The sequence below is a fragment of the Stegostoma tigrinum genome, chromosome 4, assembly GCF_030684315.1.
Source record: "Stegostoma tigrinum isolate sSteTig4 chromosome 4, sSteTig4.hap1, whole genome shotgun sequence".
In the NCBI taxonomy this organism is placed as follows: domain Eukaryota; kingdom Metazoa; phylum Chordata; class Chondrichthyes; order Orectolobiformes; family Stegostomatidae; genus Stegostoma; species Stegostoma tigrinum.
In genome coordinates, this window is record NC_081357.1 from 15,164,755 (window position 1) to 15,183,647 (window position 18,893).

Below are 18,893 nucleotides of genomic sequence, written 5' to 3' on the forward strand. Positions count from 1 at the left end.
GTGTGTGTGTGTGTGTGTGAGAGAGAGAGAGAGAGAGAGAGGCTGTGTGTGTGTGTGTGTGTGTGTGTGTGTGTGTGTGTGAGAGAGTGTATTTGTGTGTGTGTGTTTGTGTGAGTGTGTGTGTGCACATGTGTGTATGTGCGTGTATGTGAATGCATGTGTGTCCCTGTGTGTGTGAGAGAGTGTGTGTTTGTGTGTGACAGAGTGAGTGTGTGTGTGTGTATGTGTGAGTGTGTGTGTGAGAGAGTGTATTTGTGTGTGTGTTTGAGAGAGAGAGAGTATTTGTGTGTGTGTGTGTGTGTGTGTGTGTGAGTTTGTGTGTGTGCACATGTGTGTATGTGAATGCATATGTGTCCCTGTGTGTGTGTGAGTGTGTGTGTGTGTGTGTGTGTGTGTGTGTGTGTGTGTGTGTGTGTTGTGAGACACAGAAAATGGTGAACAGGAGCTGGGCTGGCCTTCCTTTGTGCAGAATGCACCAACAGCTGGGCGACACCAGGGTAACCCATGCAACACAGCGAAGTGTGGTGCTGGTCAGCGCCGATGCTTGGGATCGAAGAGATCAAATGGGTCTGTGCCCCCCCAGGTTGGCTTGTGCTGGCTTGGTCTTTCGGCAAGGCTTCAGGAATCTACTCTAGCCCAGTAATCGAGCTGGGTTCAGAGCTCTGGGCCACCTTGAACATACTGGAAGGGCTCCTCAGGTCAGGCTTCATTTGCCGTGACAATTTTGCTAACACGGTCATGCTGTGCTTTCCTTTGGAGGGCTGCTCCATCCGTATTGAGTTGGAGTGCACTGTACTATGTGAGAACTTGGATGGATTCCACCGTTAATTGCAGTACCTGAGTGCAGCCCTGAGAACGTGTCATGTTCTCTCTTGACGTTTAGTAAAAATGAAAGGCACGAGCAGATTAACATTAAAGACTTTGTCATGTTCAAGTGAAAACCTCACACAGAATTGGAAACAACTTCTTCGCCCTCATTGCATTTGTGCTGAACTTAATTGAAAATGAACAAACAAAACACTGGCACTGCCAATTTAGACAGAAGGCAAGCCCAAATTCTGCCGTGGATAATTACACTGGAGAGACGTGGTAACAGGATAACGTTGATTCCCCACAATGTTGTTTCTAATCTTTTGACATTTGAAAGACCCTTGAAGTTGTAGGTCCTGCAGGCAAAACACTTACTCAGGGCTGTGGCAAGTGCTGTCGAAAAAGCAGCAATTCCACTTATTTATTGCTTCAGTCACTTCAAAGAGGCCGACTGTACAACCACAGGAAGGGGACATCGGAAGTGAGTCCATGACTGCTTCAAACTTGTTCCCCCTCCTCCTCAGGTGCATCGTTGCAGCTCTGTGCTGCAACCTTTACCCACCCCACCTTGATTTGGGAAAACGCAGAAGCCCTCAGTTTTCCGAAGCCCCGCTGACTCTCAGGCTATGTTTGGGCTAGAGAGATCCGGTACACTGTGTGGAAAGAGGTGCCCCAGGTGGAGAGTAAAGCCAGTGCTCCACTCGAGCTGCCGCCTTTGGTGGGGGTGTGCTGGCAGACTGGAGGGGCGCCTAACTGTGAGGGGTGGGGAGTCCGCTTCCTTCCCGAGTCCCCTCGTTTAAGATCCCAGATGGGTGGCTCATATCTGGCCTCCTCGCTCAGACCCGAGTGCAGGATTGATGCCCTCATCTGAGGCCTACCTGTCCAGGGTGCTGGTAGTCAGCTTCTGACAGGCAGATCCAGCTTGTCAGGGAGATGACCTTGGTTCAAAGGTCCACAGTGTCCGATGGAGGGCGACCTTGTCTCCAGAAACTGTGTCTCCGAGGTACACATTAACCAGAGGCTGCTAGTTCTCCCAAAGATATGGAGGACACCAGGGTGGGTGGGGTTTCCGCCCACATGTATCCTGTGGAAAGCCTCAAAAATCCTAGCACTTCCATTGCATCCTGTCTCTGTGAACAACTGAGGGAAGGGGCAGTGTGCAATATATCCAAATTCGCTCATGATGTACAATAGGTGGGAGGAGGTGAGGACAGAAGCAGTCTACAGGGGGATGTCGATGGGTTGAGAGTGTGGGCAGAATCTTGGTGCTTAATGTAGGGGCATGTGAAATCAAGCACTTTGGTAGGAAGAATCAAAAGGCAGACGATTATTTAAATGGAGAGAGAGAGAGACCCCCTCTCCCCAAAAAAAAGTGCATCTGGATGTTCTCCTGCATGTAAAGTTAGCATGCAAGTCATGGGACTTTGGTCTAGATTGGAGCTCAAAATGGAGTTTTTCCAGGGAGTTGGTGAGGTTACACCTGAAGTACCATATACATTTAGTGTCCCGTATTTAAGAAAGGATGTAATGGCTTTGGAGGTGGTTCAAAAGAGGGATGGAGAGTTGCCTTGTTGAAAATGGCTGAACAGATTACATCTTCATTCGTTAACTTAATTTTTTCTATTGTTTGTTCATGGGATTTGGGCGCCACTGTCTGGGACAGCATTTCCTGCTCATCCCTAGTTGCCCTTGAGAAGGTGGTGGTGAGCTGCCTTCTTGAACCACTGCGATCCATTTAGTGAATGTACACACTCAAAGGCAATAGGGAGAGGCTTCTAGAGTTTTGACCCATTGACGGTGAAGGAACGGCGATATATTTCCAAGTCAGGATGACGAGTGGCTTGGAAAGGAACTTGCAGGTGATGGTGTTCCCATGTATCTGCTGCCCTTGGTTTTCCAGGTGGAAGTGGCCGTGGGTTTGGAAGGTGCTGTCTCAAGAGCCAAATTGCTTTGTCTTGGATGGTGCCACGCTCTTTGAATCTTGTTGAAGTTGGACACAGCCAGATAAGTGGGGAGTATTCTGTGATGCTTCTGACTAGAGATCGTAAGGCCATCAGATAGAGAAGCAGCACTAGGCTTTCAGCCCATCAAGACTGCACCATTATTTGATGGGATAATGGCCGAGCTGATAATCCTGAATGAACTGAACGTTCCTGCCTTTTCCTCCAAACCCCTTTCTCACTGACTGATTTGTGCCTTGTAGATGATGGCCAGGCTTTGAGAAGCCAGAAGGTGAGCTACCTGCTGCAGGATTCCTAGTTTCTGACCTGTTATTGTCGCCACTATTCTTAAGAAACTAGGCCCCTTCAGTTTCTTGTCGATAGTCAGCTACCAAATGTTCGCAGAAAAGGATTCAGTGGTCGTCATGTCATTGAATGTCAAGGGATAAAGGTTAGATTCTCTTTTGTTAGAGATAGTCTTTGCTCGCTACTCACTAATTTCGAATAGTTAGCCTGAAAGTAGATATTGTCCAGGTCTTGTTGTATTTGGACGTAAACGATTTAGTATCTGGGATGTCACGAATGGTGCTGAACGTTGTGTAATCATCGGTGAACATCCCTGCTTCTGACCTTACGATGGAGGGAAGATCATTGATGAAGCAGCTGAAGATGGTTGAACTGAGGACAGTACTCTGAGGAACTCCTGCAGAGATGTCCTGGAGCTGAGATGACTGACCTCCCACAACCACGACCGTCTTCCTGTGTGTCAGGTATGACTCCAACCACTGGACAGCTCGCCCACGGATACCCATGGACTCCTTTATTGTTCGGGCTCCTTGATGCCAAATGTGGCCTTGATATCATGGGTCGATATGGACAAAGTTTGATTCACTGGCCTTGTGACGTTAAAAGCACAAGTCTGTCTTCATGCAGCATCTTCTTTAGCTCCCGAAATCCATCGCAGACAATTCACCTGTTGTTTTTTGAACTGCGCCCACTTAACGATTGGCCAACCTAAGTTCTCTGAGTCAAAATCCCTCAGACAATGACGGACATAAATCTGTTTCTGGTATTGATTGAAGGATAAATATTGGCCAGTACGTGAGCAGGATTTCCCTTGTTTCGATTTTGTTGAAGATATCCATTTGGAAGGGCGTGAACATCTGTTTGGCGCCTGCCTACCAGGTTCTAAACTGTTGGGTGATGATGAGCCACTTCACCCTGAGGTTAGAGAGGTCAGGATCCCCTGCTGTTTCTAATCAATAGTCAGTGGTCTCTGAGAGTTAATCCTTTGTATGGAGAACTAATGGATGGATTACCAATGCCTGACCACTTTTCCTCCTTAACAGCCCAATCTGTCCAGTTCAAACAACAGGCCAACACAGACGAGCTAGGCTAGGACATACCTATAGACCTTCAGTCCAGTGATGGAGCTGAGAGAAGTCAGATACCAAACTGCTGTTGCCCAGTGTCAGCTGTTACAATGTCTGATGTAGAATCTTCCACCACAGAGGGAGGCCATTCAGCCTGATGTGACTAGCCCTTTGAAAGAGTTAACCAAATTCGCCACACTCCACTACACTTTCCACATATCCCTGCTCAAGCTTGTTCCCCTTCAGAACCCATTTCCTTTTCATAAATTACTACTGAATCTGCCAGTGGAAACAAAAGAACAAAAGAGAAATATAGCACAGGAACAGGCCCTTCGGCCTTTTGACCCTGTGCTGATCATCATGAATTGACTAAACTAAAAAAAAAACAAAGCTTCTGCCCTTTTTTGGTCTGTATCCCTCTATTCCCTCCCTATTTATGTAACCATCCAGGTGCCTCTTAAATGTCACCAACACGCCTGCTTCCACCATTTCCTCTGGCAATGCATTCCAGGTTCCTATGCATGAAAAACGTCCCTTGCACGACTTCCTTAAACTTGCTCCCTCTCACCTCGAACCAGTGCCCCCTTGTAATTGAAACTACAACCTTGGGAAAAAGCCTCTGACCACCCTTCTCACAATTTTGTAGATCTCTGTCAGGTCTCTCAGCCGCTGTCTTTCCAGTGAAAACAATCCCTGTCTTTTTAACCTTCCCTCATAGCCAATGCCCTTGAGAACAGGCAATGTCCTGGTGGAACGTTTAGTTCATATTTATCCTGTCAAAAGATTTTGCACATCTCCGTTAAGCCATCGCCCCTTGTCCCCTGCATTGAGGGGAACAATCTAGATTCTTTGGTATCAGCACGTAACTGAGGTCTCCCAGACCTGCTATCAAATAAATCATTAGCCAGTAAGACGACGTTGCAGTAAGTGTGCTTCATTGAGCTGCCAAGCCTGTCAGCCATCTGCACATGTAGCTGCTGTTAAACCACTCCCAGCTTTTCTTGGCCAGCTTTCCTCCTTTCCTCGCAAAAGTCTCCTGCCAGGCTTGTTGGTACATTTAAGATGATAATCCGCAGCCCCTCAAGAGTAGCGCTCTATTACAAATCCTGTGTGCAACCAATTAGTGCAGCCTTATTGACTGTTGACATTCAGGGCTGGAGGGAGGAGGAGAGTTGCCTGGCCACTGAGGTAAAGTATAATGGAGGTTTGTCACAGCCACAGCACTTTAGTTAAGTGACAAACTCTGCTTAAGAAAGCGCAGTGTTCCTTTTTGAATGGGCAGCCATCCAAACCTGAGCACACTCATTTCCAATCTACAAATTGCAGCCCAATTTAGATTTGCTTTTGGTTGTGTAACAGTGTTGAGAGGGGAAAAAACATAGGGCCACCGGCCAGATTAATTTCTCACATGGTCCAAAGTTGTTTAATGGATTTCTACGTCCATTCTTCAACGTGGCACAAGTCAGAAAGGGCCTATTTTATGCATTGACTTTCTCCCCTCTCTGCCTTGCCATGAAACACATTATTACTGACTAAGACTGTGTGATCTGTACTCAGTCTGCTGCCAATGCTGTCAGTTTTGTATAACATTAGCTGGGACGTGAGGGCGCTGGAGTGACTCTGTTTCAGATTCTCCCTGTAGTCAAGAAGTCATGGCTCCTTCCCACAGCCAGGGACTCCCTCCCTTCACCAAACCTGATCGCATCTCCTGACAAAGAGGCAAACAACCCTGCCATGACTGAGGAATAATATCCCGCTGGATTATCTCCTCTTCTACGTTGACATCTACTACAAAAGACCACAAGAAATCGAGGCAGGAGTAGGCCCTTCAGCCCTTTGAGCTCATACCATCATTCAATGAGATCATGGCGAATCATCTACCTCAATACCATTTTCCTTCACTATCTCCTTATCGCTTGATTTTTTTAAATGTAGTTTAGCAAACCCGGTCTTGAGCATGTTAGATGACTGAGCCTCCCCAGCCCTAAGGGCCAGAGGATTCCAAAGATTCTTGTGCTCCGAGACCTCTAATTCCCCTTGTCCAGGAATATCCTTGCTTCTTTAAACCTGTAAGGTATTTTGTACATTTGAGTGAGATTACTGCCCATTCTTCTGATTTCCAGAGCCTCTTTTTAGTCCTTTCCACTCTATTTAGTCCTTTCTCCTAGGCCAAACATCCAAGAATTTGTTTTGGTGAATCTTTGCTGCACTTCCTCTATGGCAAGCATATCTTTCCGTAGATAAAGGAACAAACTGATACAAGGAGGTGATAGCCTAGTGGTGTTTTGCTAGACTGTTGCTAGAACCTCAGCTAATGGTCTGGGGGATCCGGGTTCAAATCTTGCCATGGCAGATGGTGGAATTCAAATTCAGCAAAGAGTTAAGGATCTAATGATGAGTTAAGGATCTAATGATGACCATGAAAAGCCCATCTGGCTCACTAATGCCCTTTAGGGAAGGAAACTGCCATCCTTACCTGGTCTGGCCTATATGTGACTCCAGACCCACAGCAATGTGGTTGACTCTTAACTGCCCTCTGGGCAATTAGGGATGGGCAATAAAAGCTGGCCTAGCCAGAGATGCTCATCTCCCATGATTAAATAAAAAGTACACCAGCCTTGGCCTACCTAAATTATTGTACAGTTCCTTCATAATATCGTTGTTCTTGTATTCGACGCATTGACTAATAAACATCCTTTATACATGCCAATTTGTTGAACATGATTTCCTTTTTATAAATCCATGTTGACTCTGTGTAATCCTACCAGTTATTTTAAGCATGCTTTAATTTATCTTTCCTGTAATCTGTGTGTTAGTTCTTTAAATGCCGTTGTCTTTCCATGACCATACATTTTAATGCCATTTCCTAATCTAGCATAACCTATTTTCATCTCATACCTTTCTAGTCTCTTTGGTTAAATTTAAGACAGTACTTCTGATTGAATCACCTCACTTCCAAAATTATATAGATTTCTACCATAGTATTATTATGATCACTCCTCCCTGAAATGATTTCATATTTAGGTGCCCTTTGGGAAATTGAGATGTGCAACAGGTGCTGGTCCAGCAAATGACACTCAGACAGAGCCATGGAATCAGAGCCCCACAGCACGGAAACAGGCCCTTCAGCCCAACTTAGCCAATTTGACATTCTGGTCAGACAGCCATACCACAGTTGGCTAGAGACAGTAAGAACTGCCGATGCTGGAGTTGGAGATAACACAGTGTGGAGCTGGAGGAACACAACAGGCCAGGCAGCATCAGAGGAGCAGGAAAGCTGACGTTTCAGGTCGGGGCCCTACTTCAGACCCTGTTCTGAGGAAAGGTCACCAGAGCTGAAACGTTAACTCATATTTTTTTTCTTCACAGATGCTGCCAGACCTGCTGAGCTTTTCCAGCAACTTCTGTCTTAGGTCCTGTAGCTTCCCACACTTAATGAGAATGGTGCCAGCAATCTTCAAGGTGAGCAGCAGTTCAGGAAACGCAGTGAGCTGATCTGCTCATAAACAGTATCCCAAGTCGGCTAGGCTTCCATCCAACAAGAATCCTAGCCTGGTGCTCTGGAGATAACTCTTAATGCTGTTCAGCTGAACACAGCAAGGACAAAGGCATTTGGACACAACCCCATGCTTTCTGATGAAAACAAAGAATTAATGTGGAGATTAGGCACCATTAATCAGAGTAAAATTAGTTCAGCGCACAGCACTGTGGAATTCTAAGCCTGTGGTCTACGAAATGTCACAATATTTTAACAAACTCATAGCAACAAGCCACACCCAGTACTTGAGAGACCATGGGATCATTTGAGACTTTTCAATAAGATGATGATGAATCAGCAATTGCCTGAACATTTCTTCCCAGGTTTATTTCCATTTCAATCAGTGAATATTCACTGGTGACATCATGTTTCTCACACGCTTTTATTTAATCATGTTGCATTTTTCACCTTCTGTGTCTCTTTTTCCTCACACTCCTGTCCAATCTGCTTTGATCCACTTTGTCCCACCAACTATATTTGTTTGCTTTCCCCTCCACCCTGAGACACTGTCTCATACCGAAAAATCCGCTCTTCCGAAAGATTTATGCTCTGTAATTTAATGCCCAATAATTTTAAAGATAGGAATCTGTGCATTCGCCTCTGAATTTATTTTCCCTTTGGATTTTTCTGACTCTCTTCTCTCTAATCAACAAATGCTGACTTGTTAGTGCAGGCAGAGAAAGTGTTTGAGATACAGGCAGTGATAAGTGCATAAACAATACAGCATTAATCATGAACAAAGCCACACAGCCTAGGGGTTTGTGCTTTAAGGCCTGTTTGCATGATAAAACTGATTCACAGCTATAGTGCCCCTAAGAGACCCCTCCCCACCTCAAACCCCCTTCTTGTACAGTCAGGTGTAATGGCCGTTGTTCTGTTGGTGAAGGAGTCAACCACTGTGTGCACAGCATTACGATGGGGAACAGCCAAGCCCCTTGGACGATTAAACTAAAACACAAGCCCCAATCTGTTATGATGGGAGTAGGGGCTCCCCTCTAATAATTAACCCTTAAAACACCCAGAGAAGCTTCATCCACTGCAAAGTCTCTTCAAAGGATGCCCAATCTCCATCCCTCAGACATGAAACTCAATGACTTCCTTTCTCACTGCCACAATGCCGTGACCTGTTCAGCCCTTCGACCACGCCATGAAACAAACCCACTACTACAGCCACGTGACCCTCCTCAGCTCCTGTTTTCGCTGCCATCTCATCCCTCCCATCCTGAGGAAGTGTAACACCTGAAACATTGATTGCTCCATTCCTGCAGGTGCTGCCTGTCCTGCTGTGTTCTTCCAGCCTTCTGTTTGTCTACCCGGAGAAGCTTGTCTTTCCCATTGTAATCTATTCAAAGAGTGATTAAAAGGAAAAATATCCCTCATCTCCCCTTTAGAAGTACCAAGAAACAATTCTTTTATTTAACCCAACAATAAACAAGTTAACAAAATTACTGACAAGCCAACAATCCCCCCAGACTACTAACTACTCCCTACCTGGACTAAATTCCACTGGAATGCTGTTTAAGTAAAGACAAATCCCACTAATATAAACCCAATTAATAAGAAACAATAAGTCATAACTTAATCTCTCCAAGTTTGCACAGACTATCTTCTGGAATATTCTGTCATCTCCAGTCTCTTTACAAATGCCTTTCTTCTGCTCATTCTGCTGTCAAGGATGCTTTATCTCTATAATTTCTTCAAGAAGAACTTTGTGCTAAAATGCCGTGGTACCTTTGATTAATTAGATGGGCTCTCTCCGAGAGCTGAACTCGAACATGTAGTGAATGGCTCTGTATGATTTTCCAAATCCCGTTATCTTAATGATGTAATCAAATGCTTATAATGCGATTGGTTTCAGGTTGTCAACACCATCAGATTTAAACTCAATTGGCTTTCTGTATCTCGGTGCTTGGTTTAAATTAATTGGCCAAATTCAAGCTTGTCACAACATCGAAACAAAACTGCTATTTTGCCTGCCACCTCTAAGGTTTTTTTGATACACTTGTTTCACTTTTCGAGGCTCTGTGCACTGGCAACTTCATCAGCTGCTCACATACATTTTTTATTAAACTTCTAAGTACAGACAAAAAACATATCTCTTAAAGGAGCCATACATTTTAGCTTCTTGACTTCCACTTCACAATCACTCTGCCGAACCGTGTCATAACAGCAAACGTTGCCCTCCGACCCACTAACCGCCCTGACTCGGAAACATATCGTCATTCCTTCATTGTTTGCTGGGTCAAAATCCTAGAACTCCCTTCCTAACAGTGTTGAGAGTCAGAATGTGGATTGCAGCATTTTAGGGAGGCAGCTCAGCTTCTCAAGCGCAATTAAGGATGTGCAATAAATGTTGCCTTGGCTTGTGACTGTTACTTCCCACAAATTAATGTTTCAAAGAAAGGAATGAATAACTATTAATTTCTGAAGAAGGGTCCTGACCCGAAACGTCAAACTTTCCTGCTCCTCTGATGCTGCTTGGCCTGCTGTGTTCACCCAGCTTCACACTGTGTTATCTCACTATTACTTTTTGCTTTAGATAGAATGCTTCATGGGTCAGGATACTTGAAGATCTCCCTCTTTTCTCAGCCGTGTCTTAGTCATAGAATGGCTACAGTGTGGAAACAGGCCCTTCGGCCCAACCAGACCACACTGAACCTCAAAAGCACCCCACCCAGACCCATCCCCTTATAACCCACCTAATCTCCACACCCCTGAACACTGCAGGAAATTTAGCACGGCCAAACCACCTACCTGCACATCTCTGGACTGTGGAAGGAAACCAGAGCACCCAGAGGAAACCCTCACAGGCACAGGGAGATTGTACAAACTCCACACAGACAGTCGCCTGAGGGTGGAATCGAACCCAGGTCCCTGGTGCTGTGAGGCAGCAGTGCTCACCACTGAGCCACGGTGCCACCGCCGTACTGACACAGTGCCTAAGACTTCCATCATCAAACACTAAAAACAAAATCACAAGTGTTTTATTTGGTGTTCTGAGAACACTGAGTTCTGAGGAAGGGTCACCGGACCCAAAACATTAACTGTTTTATCCTTCACAGATGCTGCCAAACTTGCTGAGCTTTTCCAGCAACTTTGTTTTTTGTTCCTGTTTTACAGCATCCGCAGTTCTTTTGGTTTTTAAGTGTCAACAACTTTGCTGTTAGTCTGGTCTCAGATTGCAGGCTGGGTAAGGAGGACAGATTTCCCTTCCCTGAAGGGCACTAATGAACCAAACTGGTTTTACAGACTGTTGATTGCAATTACAGAGTTGCTAGTCACCCATTTCCCCCCCCCCCGCCCCGACATTTCACTATCTGTGATGGTGGGGTGGGGGGGGGTGCGGAGGTGGGTGGATTTGAACTGACGTCCTCAGAACACACGTAGAGGTGCTCGATTACTAGCCCAGTGACATTGCCACCGTGCCATGGCCTCCCATATTGGGGAATCTAACAGTACAAGGGAGCAGAATTAACTTTGTGTTAAGCTGTCTTAAATTTGGCAGTTTTCTAAGGAAAGGAAGAGAAACCCACTCCCATAGATCACCTTTCTCATCCACAAGATATCCCAAAGCACCTGCCGAAAGTAGTTTTAAAGCGTTTTTCACTGTTGTATTGTAGGCAATGCGCTGATTTTTCTTCAATTTCCTTGTATGACTTAACACTTCGAATTGGCACCTTCCTCTTCAGAAAAATTGAGATTTTATTTTAAGAGGGACGTAATGTTGCTTTAAAATGTTCCTGCTTTACCAGGAGCCACCCAGGAACAGGAGGACAGTTAGGGTGAGAAAGGGAAAGGGCTGGGGAAGTTGGCAGGTGGGCTTTGGGGTGGCGGGAGAGGAAGGGAGAAATCAGTCCCTGGCAGGTGGGGACAGACTTATCCCCTTCTTGAAGGGCCACATCCAGTTCATCAGGAGGCTCCCCTGGAAGTAAAGGTGTGTCAGTTTTGTGTTTGCCATTTTCTTTCACCACTACAGACAGTAAAATATAAGTGTGATCTATCCAACCCTGAGGATTGAACTGTGGCATTGTTTAATTTTTGGTGCTTTGGGGTCTAATGTTTGATTTTGCCTGTTTAAGTGAGTGCGGATTTGTGCTTGTCAGATTTCATAGAAACCCTACAGTGTGGAAACCAGCCCATTTGGCCCAACAAGTCCACACTGACCCTCCAAGCATCCCACCCAGATCCATCCCCATATAACCCACACAGTCTACACATCCCTGTTGCACCATGAACAATCTGACATGGCCAATCCACCTAGCCTGAACATCTTTGGATGGTGGGAGGGAGCCCACACAGACCCAGGGAGAACATACAAACCCCACACAGACAGTCACCCGAGGGTGGGATTGAACCTGGGTCCCTGGCACTGTGAGGCAGCTGTGCTAACCACCGAGCCACCGGGCTGCCCATGCCTGTGGCTCACGATGAAAGAATGCCAAGGGGGCAAGATCTAATTCTTTAGCAGTGGAGACCAATCAACCGGTTTATGTATCCCAACTATCTGCACTATTTGTTGCCTCTGCTTCCCAAACATCCTGAAGAATTTTGGCTGTTCAGACCATGTCCGAAGAAAACTGGATTTGTGAGTGTGGAATTACAATTGTAAAGGCTGAGGATGACTTCTTTTGATGCCAGATCTGTCACGTTCATACTGATCCCTCGACGCCCAAGCAAAGACTACTTGTCAGCACAAGGACAGTAGGCAGCCCATTGCCTTGGGTGGGATTCCCAAATTCCAGAAGTTGAGTGGGCAAGGGAATGGTCAGCCTTTTTTTTTGCCATTTTGATTTTATGAGCTCATTAACAGCAGAATCATCTGTGATTTCCGCTCCCCTTGCTCGCTGCGTTCCTCTGCTGTCAGGGCAGGTTATAAAAGCTTCAGGAGGTGCTGGGGGTCTCAGGCTGGCTTGTGGCTGGGGATCCCTGAAGGCTTGATGCTAGTCAGCGGGCCAGTCCAAAGCAAACAATAAAAAATCATTTCTGCTCAGCAGCAGAGCCAAAAACCTCAACTGACTGCTCAGCTATCAGCATCCCACTATTTACATAATGTGAGCAACTCAGACACTGCACACTATATCTTTGAACCCAGTCTTTAGTTGGGATCCCTTCTTATTTCAAGCCTATGTGCGCGTGGGTTGTCTTGTTACTTCTTTTCGCATTTAGTCACGTATAAATTCACCTGTTTGATAATTCATGAAAGTCTAGTTAAATTTGCTCCTCTTCAAAAATAAGGCATAAATTCATATGGTTTGGGAGAAAAACATCTAGCAGTGAAAGGGGGTCCTTTGTGGTTCAGCTTGTTGGTGTGGGTGAAGAAAGTGGTTGGGGGGCTAACTCATCCCTCCAAATCTGGGCTTTGACAATATCCCGCCTGGAATCAACAAAGCTCGAGGAACAACAACAAAGTTGCTGGAAAAGCCCAGCAGGTCTGGCATGATCTGTGAAGGAAAAAGCAGAGCTAATGTTTTGGGCCATTGACCCTTCCTCAGAACCTCGCCCAAAGACTTGGAGGTAGGGAAGGCTGGAGATGGCCATTGCTACCTCTAAAGTACAACAGTGGACTGCTGGTTCTGGTTAGAGCAGCTTGTGCCTAAGGAAACGTCTCTTGTGCTGACCCGACTGTACCCCAAAGGTGGGGGTGGGTGGGCGCAGTGGGGGAGGTGGGGTGGTGACAGATGGAAAGCAGGGCGGAGGGTGGGGGGGCACAGTGCATTAACCGTGTGGCTCTTTGACCCCACAGGTTTGTAATGCGATTCATCGAACTGGATGGGCTTACATGCCTGTTGAACTTCCTCCGAAGCATGGACTACGACACGTCAGAGAGCCGCATTCACACATCCGTTATAGGGTGCATCAAGGCTCTGATGAACAATTCCCAAGGCCGGGCGCACGTGCTGGTTCACCCAGAGAGCATCAACATCATTTCGCACAGCCTCAGGACGGAGAACATCAAGACCAAGATTGCCGTGCTGGAGATCCTGGGCGCAGTTTGTCTGGTGTCTGGAGGACACAAGAAAATACTGCAGGCAATGTTGCACTACCAGGTTTATGCAGCAGAGAGGACTCGCTTCCAGGTAAGGCAGGGCTTCCTCAAGGACAATAAGTGTCCAAAGTTCAGACAGTTATATATCTTTGAGATTACATTCAGGGGCGGCACCTTGGCTCAATGGTTACCAATGCTGCCTCACAGGGCCAGGCGCCCAGGCTCAACTCTAGCCGCGGGCCACTGTCTGTGTGGAGTTTGCACATTCTGCCTGTGTCTGCGCGGGTTTCCTTCGGATGCTCTGGTTTCCTCCCACAGTCCAAAGATGTGCAAGCTGGGTGGATTAGCCATGGGAAGTGCAGGGTGAAGGGGATTAGATTGCGTCTGGGTTTGGGTGGGATGCTCCTCAGAGGTTTGGTGCGGACTTGATGAGCCAGCTGGTCTCTTTTCATGCTGTTGGGATTCTATAATACAGACTGGAATTGAATTGAGAAGGTCAGGTGGTTGATATATAGAAGAATGGATACCTGAAAGTGAGCTACAGACTGGAATCTAATGAAGGGGTTCAGATGGTTGATATATGTTATAGTGGAAACCTGAGAGTGAATTACAGACTGGATTCTAATTGAAGGGTTCAAATGATTGATGGTATGGAGTAATGGATACCTGGGAGTGATTTGGTTGCCCATAAATCATGACCTAGCCCATGTCTCGTGTTGACCTGCACTTACATCCCAATGACAAAGACCATTGCATGCCAGCAACAAATATCAGAAGAACTGTGTAACCAATCTGGCGTTGCCCTGTTTATACTATTGTCAAAGGTTGAAATGACACCTAAAGAGCAAGATATTTGACTGAGTGGTGCATCACAGCCAAATCCTGTCCAATCTGCATTTGATATTGAGTTGAAATTGTAACTGTTTTTGTCTCTTCCTATTCCCTTTCCTTGACCATTGGGTCAGATGCACTAGTCAACGCACAACAAAGGGGTGGATTTTGATCTTATCCCAATTTAAGGAATTTTCAAATGTTCCCCATAAAGATTTGTACAATGTGGAGGGAGAAACATGAACCTGGTGAAAATTTGTATTTGTCATGAAGGCTGTATTGGAAAAAAGCTCGCTGCGTTTACAGACTCCCAACTCTGACATCAGGCAGAGGGCTGGCATTGTTTCTATCAGGTCAGACTCTCTAACACAGCAACTGTCGCATTGAAGTGAAGTCACTGCATCCCAAACAGTGAACTAATGCTCTGCCTGTCTCCCCATTCCAAATGTCGACTGGTCTATTTTTGGCCAATTCTCAGAACCTGTTCAGGATGGGCTTTTACTCATAGATGTAATTAAACCAGGGAGAGGCGCTAAAATGGATCCTATTGTAAAAGCACATCCTCTTGGATTCAGCGTTTGAGCCGTGGCCCCTGGCTGTGACAACTGTCAGCCAGAAAGTGCTGGGACAACCGTAAGTTTTGGTAGGGAGGGTCCTACTTTGGTTTTACAAGGAATGCTGATGCAGGAGGGTTACCCACTACTGTCACATGCAGGCACACGAAACCATTTAGTGCACCCAATCACATAGTATTGGAGGCCAGTGCTGGAGGCAACACCATGTTTAGCCCAGTAAGAGGTGGCACCTCATATTCACCACATCTGTACCCTCAGAGCAGTGGTGAGGCGAGACTGGGAAGGAAAACAAAATAAAACCCCCATTACTTTCACCGTCTCTCCGATTGAGAAACAACACCCACCAGGTGAAGGAGGGAAGGCCCTCACCACCTCCTGAGGTTAACAAGAGACGGCAAGAGTTTCATTTACAAAGTGCTTTTCATAATCTGAGCACATCCTGATGCACCCTGTGGCCAGTGTGATGTTGCTTGAGATGTGAATGTTGGAGAGAGCACTGCTGAAAAGCAATGCAAAATACAGTCTGCAGAAATCTGCAAATGGGTTCAACTAGGAGGGAGCTGTTAAGAAGGATCCCATGGGGCCAACCTGTTCATTAACCTGCCAGCTTTTTCCCATCATTTTGTTTCCTCCCCCTTCTTTCAAAGTTACTGACTCCCTGCACAGGATATTTCCTGCAGAAAACAACAGTGCGCTTTGGGATATAAAATACTAATCTCGCTGTAGTCTGACACTGTCATCAGAGAGCGAGAGATAAATTGGTGGTGTTCTGCCCATAAATCATGACCTGCCAAATCACCCTGCTTCACTTATACTGGCATCACCAGATCACTCTGGAACGATCTCTTCCCAACATACCCTGGCTTGTTAGATGCTTCTTCACTTATGGTTTACACACTTGGTACTGTCTTCACACGAATCTCACTTCACCTAAGTCTATTCCATTCAAACCTATCCTCTCAAGACCCTGTGATGTTACAACTGTCTGTTCTGTTGAAACTGTCTGCACTCACTGGATCATCTCTCCCTCAGCTCTGAGATTTTTGTTCCACTCTAAGTTGAGCTCAGGTAATGTGTGTGTCACAGGGTGTCCCGTAGCATTTTACAACCTTAGTGCAGTTTGTGAACTGTCGACAGGATTGCGATACAGGGAAGGAAGCAGTCAGTTTTGCAAAAGGGACCCAGGGACAATGCATTTGATGATACCTAGATGATCCATTTAACTGGGAGACACCTCAGAGCACAGGGGGAGAGCACTTGCCAAAATAAAGTCGCTTATCTCTTACGCGTGCCCAGGCAGGACTTGTGTTAAATGTCTTCCCTGAAAGATGGCTAAACATTTCTTCTGTCATCCTACTGCCTCGAAGGCTGAACCATTGAGTCACAGCTATCATCGACTGCAACATGTGCAGGTGAACATGTCTGTCATTTTAAGCACAACTGCATCATACAAAGAAGTGAAAATGTCAATTTCATCTGTTTTAAGTGAGGAATTCAGGTAAACTCTCTACTTGGGAAGGGTCTCACTGTCCTCCTGACTGATGGGTACAGACAGACAGGACTTCGGTTCAATATCTCATTTAAAAAATGGGGCATGACTGTTCGATACCCAATTACAGTGAAGCTTGAATTCTTCTCACTTTGCTATAGAGGCAGAAATCCTGGCAATTTGGCCAAACCACTTGTTTATTATCATGAGACAGTGATGTCAAAGGGATTATCCATCAGGAAGAAAGCTTCTTCTTTCAGTTTGGGATTTTATAAATATGTATGTTCGTGCTTAATAGACTGGGAAATCTTTAAAGGCCAACAGAAAGCCACAAAAAAAGTTATAAAGAAAAGTAAGATAGATTATGAGAGTAAACCATCTCAGATTAAAAAAAACAGGCAGCAGAACTTCCTATAAATATGTACATCATAAAAGACTGGCGAAGGTAAACATTGGTCCTTTAGAGGATGGGAAGGCCAATGTAATAACTGGGAATGAGGAAATAGCCGAGACATTAAACAATTATTTTGTGTCGGTCTTCACAGTGGAAGACACAAATAACATGCTGAAAACTAATGGCAAGAAGGTTATAGCAGGTGAGGACCTAGAAACTATCATTAGCACTAAGGAGGCAGTGCTGGGCAAGCTAATGGGGCTAAAGGTAAACAAGTCTCCTGGCCCTGATGAAATGCATCCCAGGGTACTAAAAGTGGTGATGGGGGAAATAGCAAACGCACCAGTAATTATTTCCCAGAATTCACTGGACTCTGAGGTGGTTCCCGCAGATTGGAAAACAGCCAATGTGACGCCACTGTTTAAAAAAGGAAGTAGACAAAATGCATGTAAGTATAGGCCAGAGATAGTAGGGACTGCAGATGCTGGAGAATCTGAGATAACAAAATGTAGAGCTGGATGAACACAGCAGGCCAAGCAGCATCCTGCTTCACTAATGCTGCCTGGCCTGCTGTGTTCATTCAGCTGTACACTTTATTATCTAATAATAGGCCAGTTAGCTGAACTTTGGTAGTGGGAAAAATGCTTGAATCTGTCATTAAGGAAGAAATAGCAAGACATCTGTATATAAATTGCCCCATTAGGAACAGCCAGCATGGGTTCATGAAGTGTAGGTCTTGTTTAACTAATTTGGTGGAATTCTTTGAGGACATTACTTGCATGGTAGACAATGGGGAACCTGTGGATGTAGTGTATCTGGATTTCCAGTGGGCATTTGACAGGGTGCCACACCAAAGGCTGCTACATAAGATAAAGTTGCACAGCATTATACGTAATGCATTGGCATGGACAGAAGATTGTTTGACCAGTAGAAAACAAAGAGTAGGGGTAAATGGGTGTTTTTCTGGTTGGCGGTCAGTGGCTAGTAGTGTGCCTCAGGGATCAGTGTTGGGACTGCAATGGTTTACAATTTACATAGATGATTTGGAGTTGGAGACTAAGTGTGATGTGTCAACGTTTGCAGATGGCATTAACGTGAGTGGTAGAGCAAAGTGTGCAGAAGACACTGAAAGTCTGCAGAGGGATGTAGATAGTCTAAGTGAGTGGGCAAAGGTCTGGCAGATGGAGTACAATGTTGATAAGTGTGAGGTCATCCATTTTGGTAGGAATAACAGCAAAATGGACTATATTTTAAATGTTAAGATATTGTAGCACGCTGCTGTGCAAAGGGACTTGGGTGTCCTTGTGCATGAATCGCTCAAAGTAGGATTGCAGGTGCAGCAGGTAATTAAAAAGGCAAATGGAATTTTGTCTGCCGTTGCTAGAGGGATGGAGTTTAAAAACAGGGAGGCTATGCTGCAGCTGTATAGGGTCCTGGTGAGGCCACACCTGGAGTACTGTGTGCAGTTTTGGTCTCCTTACTTGAGAAGAGATATACTAGCACTGCGGGGGGTGCAGAGGAGATTCACTCGGTTGATTCCAGAGTTGAAATGGTTGGATTATGAGGAGAGACTGAGTAGGCTGGGATTATACTCATTAGAATTCAGAAGAATGAGGGGAGATCTTATAGAAACATATAAGATTATGAGGGAACAGATAAGGTGGAGACAGGGAGGTTGTTTCCGCCAGCAGGTGAAACTAGGACTAGGGGGCATTGCCTCAAAATAAAGGGAAGCAGATGTAGGACTGAGGTGAGGACGAACTTCTTCACCCAGAGGGTTGTGAATCAGTGGAATTCCCTGCCCAGTGAAGCAGTTGAAGCTACCTCACTGAATGTTTTTAAGGCAAGGCTAGATAAATTTTTGAACAGTAAAAGAATTAAGGGTTATAGTGAGTGGGCGGGTAAGTGGAGCTGAGTCTCAGAGATCAGCCATGATCCTTTTAAATGGCGGGGCAGG

The 18,893-nt window shown here is 45.6% G+C and overlaps 1 protein-coding gene across 6 annotated transcripts in view; it reads left to right on the plus strand.

The window, feature by feature from the left end:
• The window catches only part of daam2 (dishevelled associated activator of morphogenesis 2), a 323,197-nt gene that overhangs the window by 184,714 nt on the left and 119,590 nt on the right, over nucleotides 1–18,893 (plus strand). For all 6 annotated transcript variants that reach the window (XM_059645172.1, XM_059645173.1, XM_059645171.1 and 3 more), the window contains exon 6: nucleotides 13,405–13,738. In XM_059645172.1, the coding sequence (XP_059501155.1) occupies nucleotides 13,405–13,738 (334 nt within the window). The remainder of the gene's footprint in view (nucleotides 1–13,404; nucleotides 13,739–18,893) is intronic.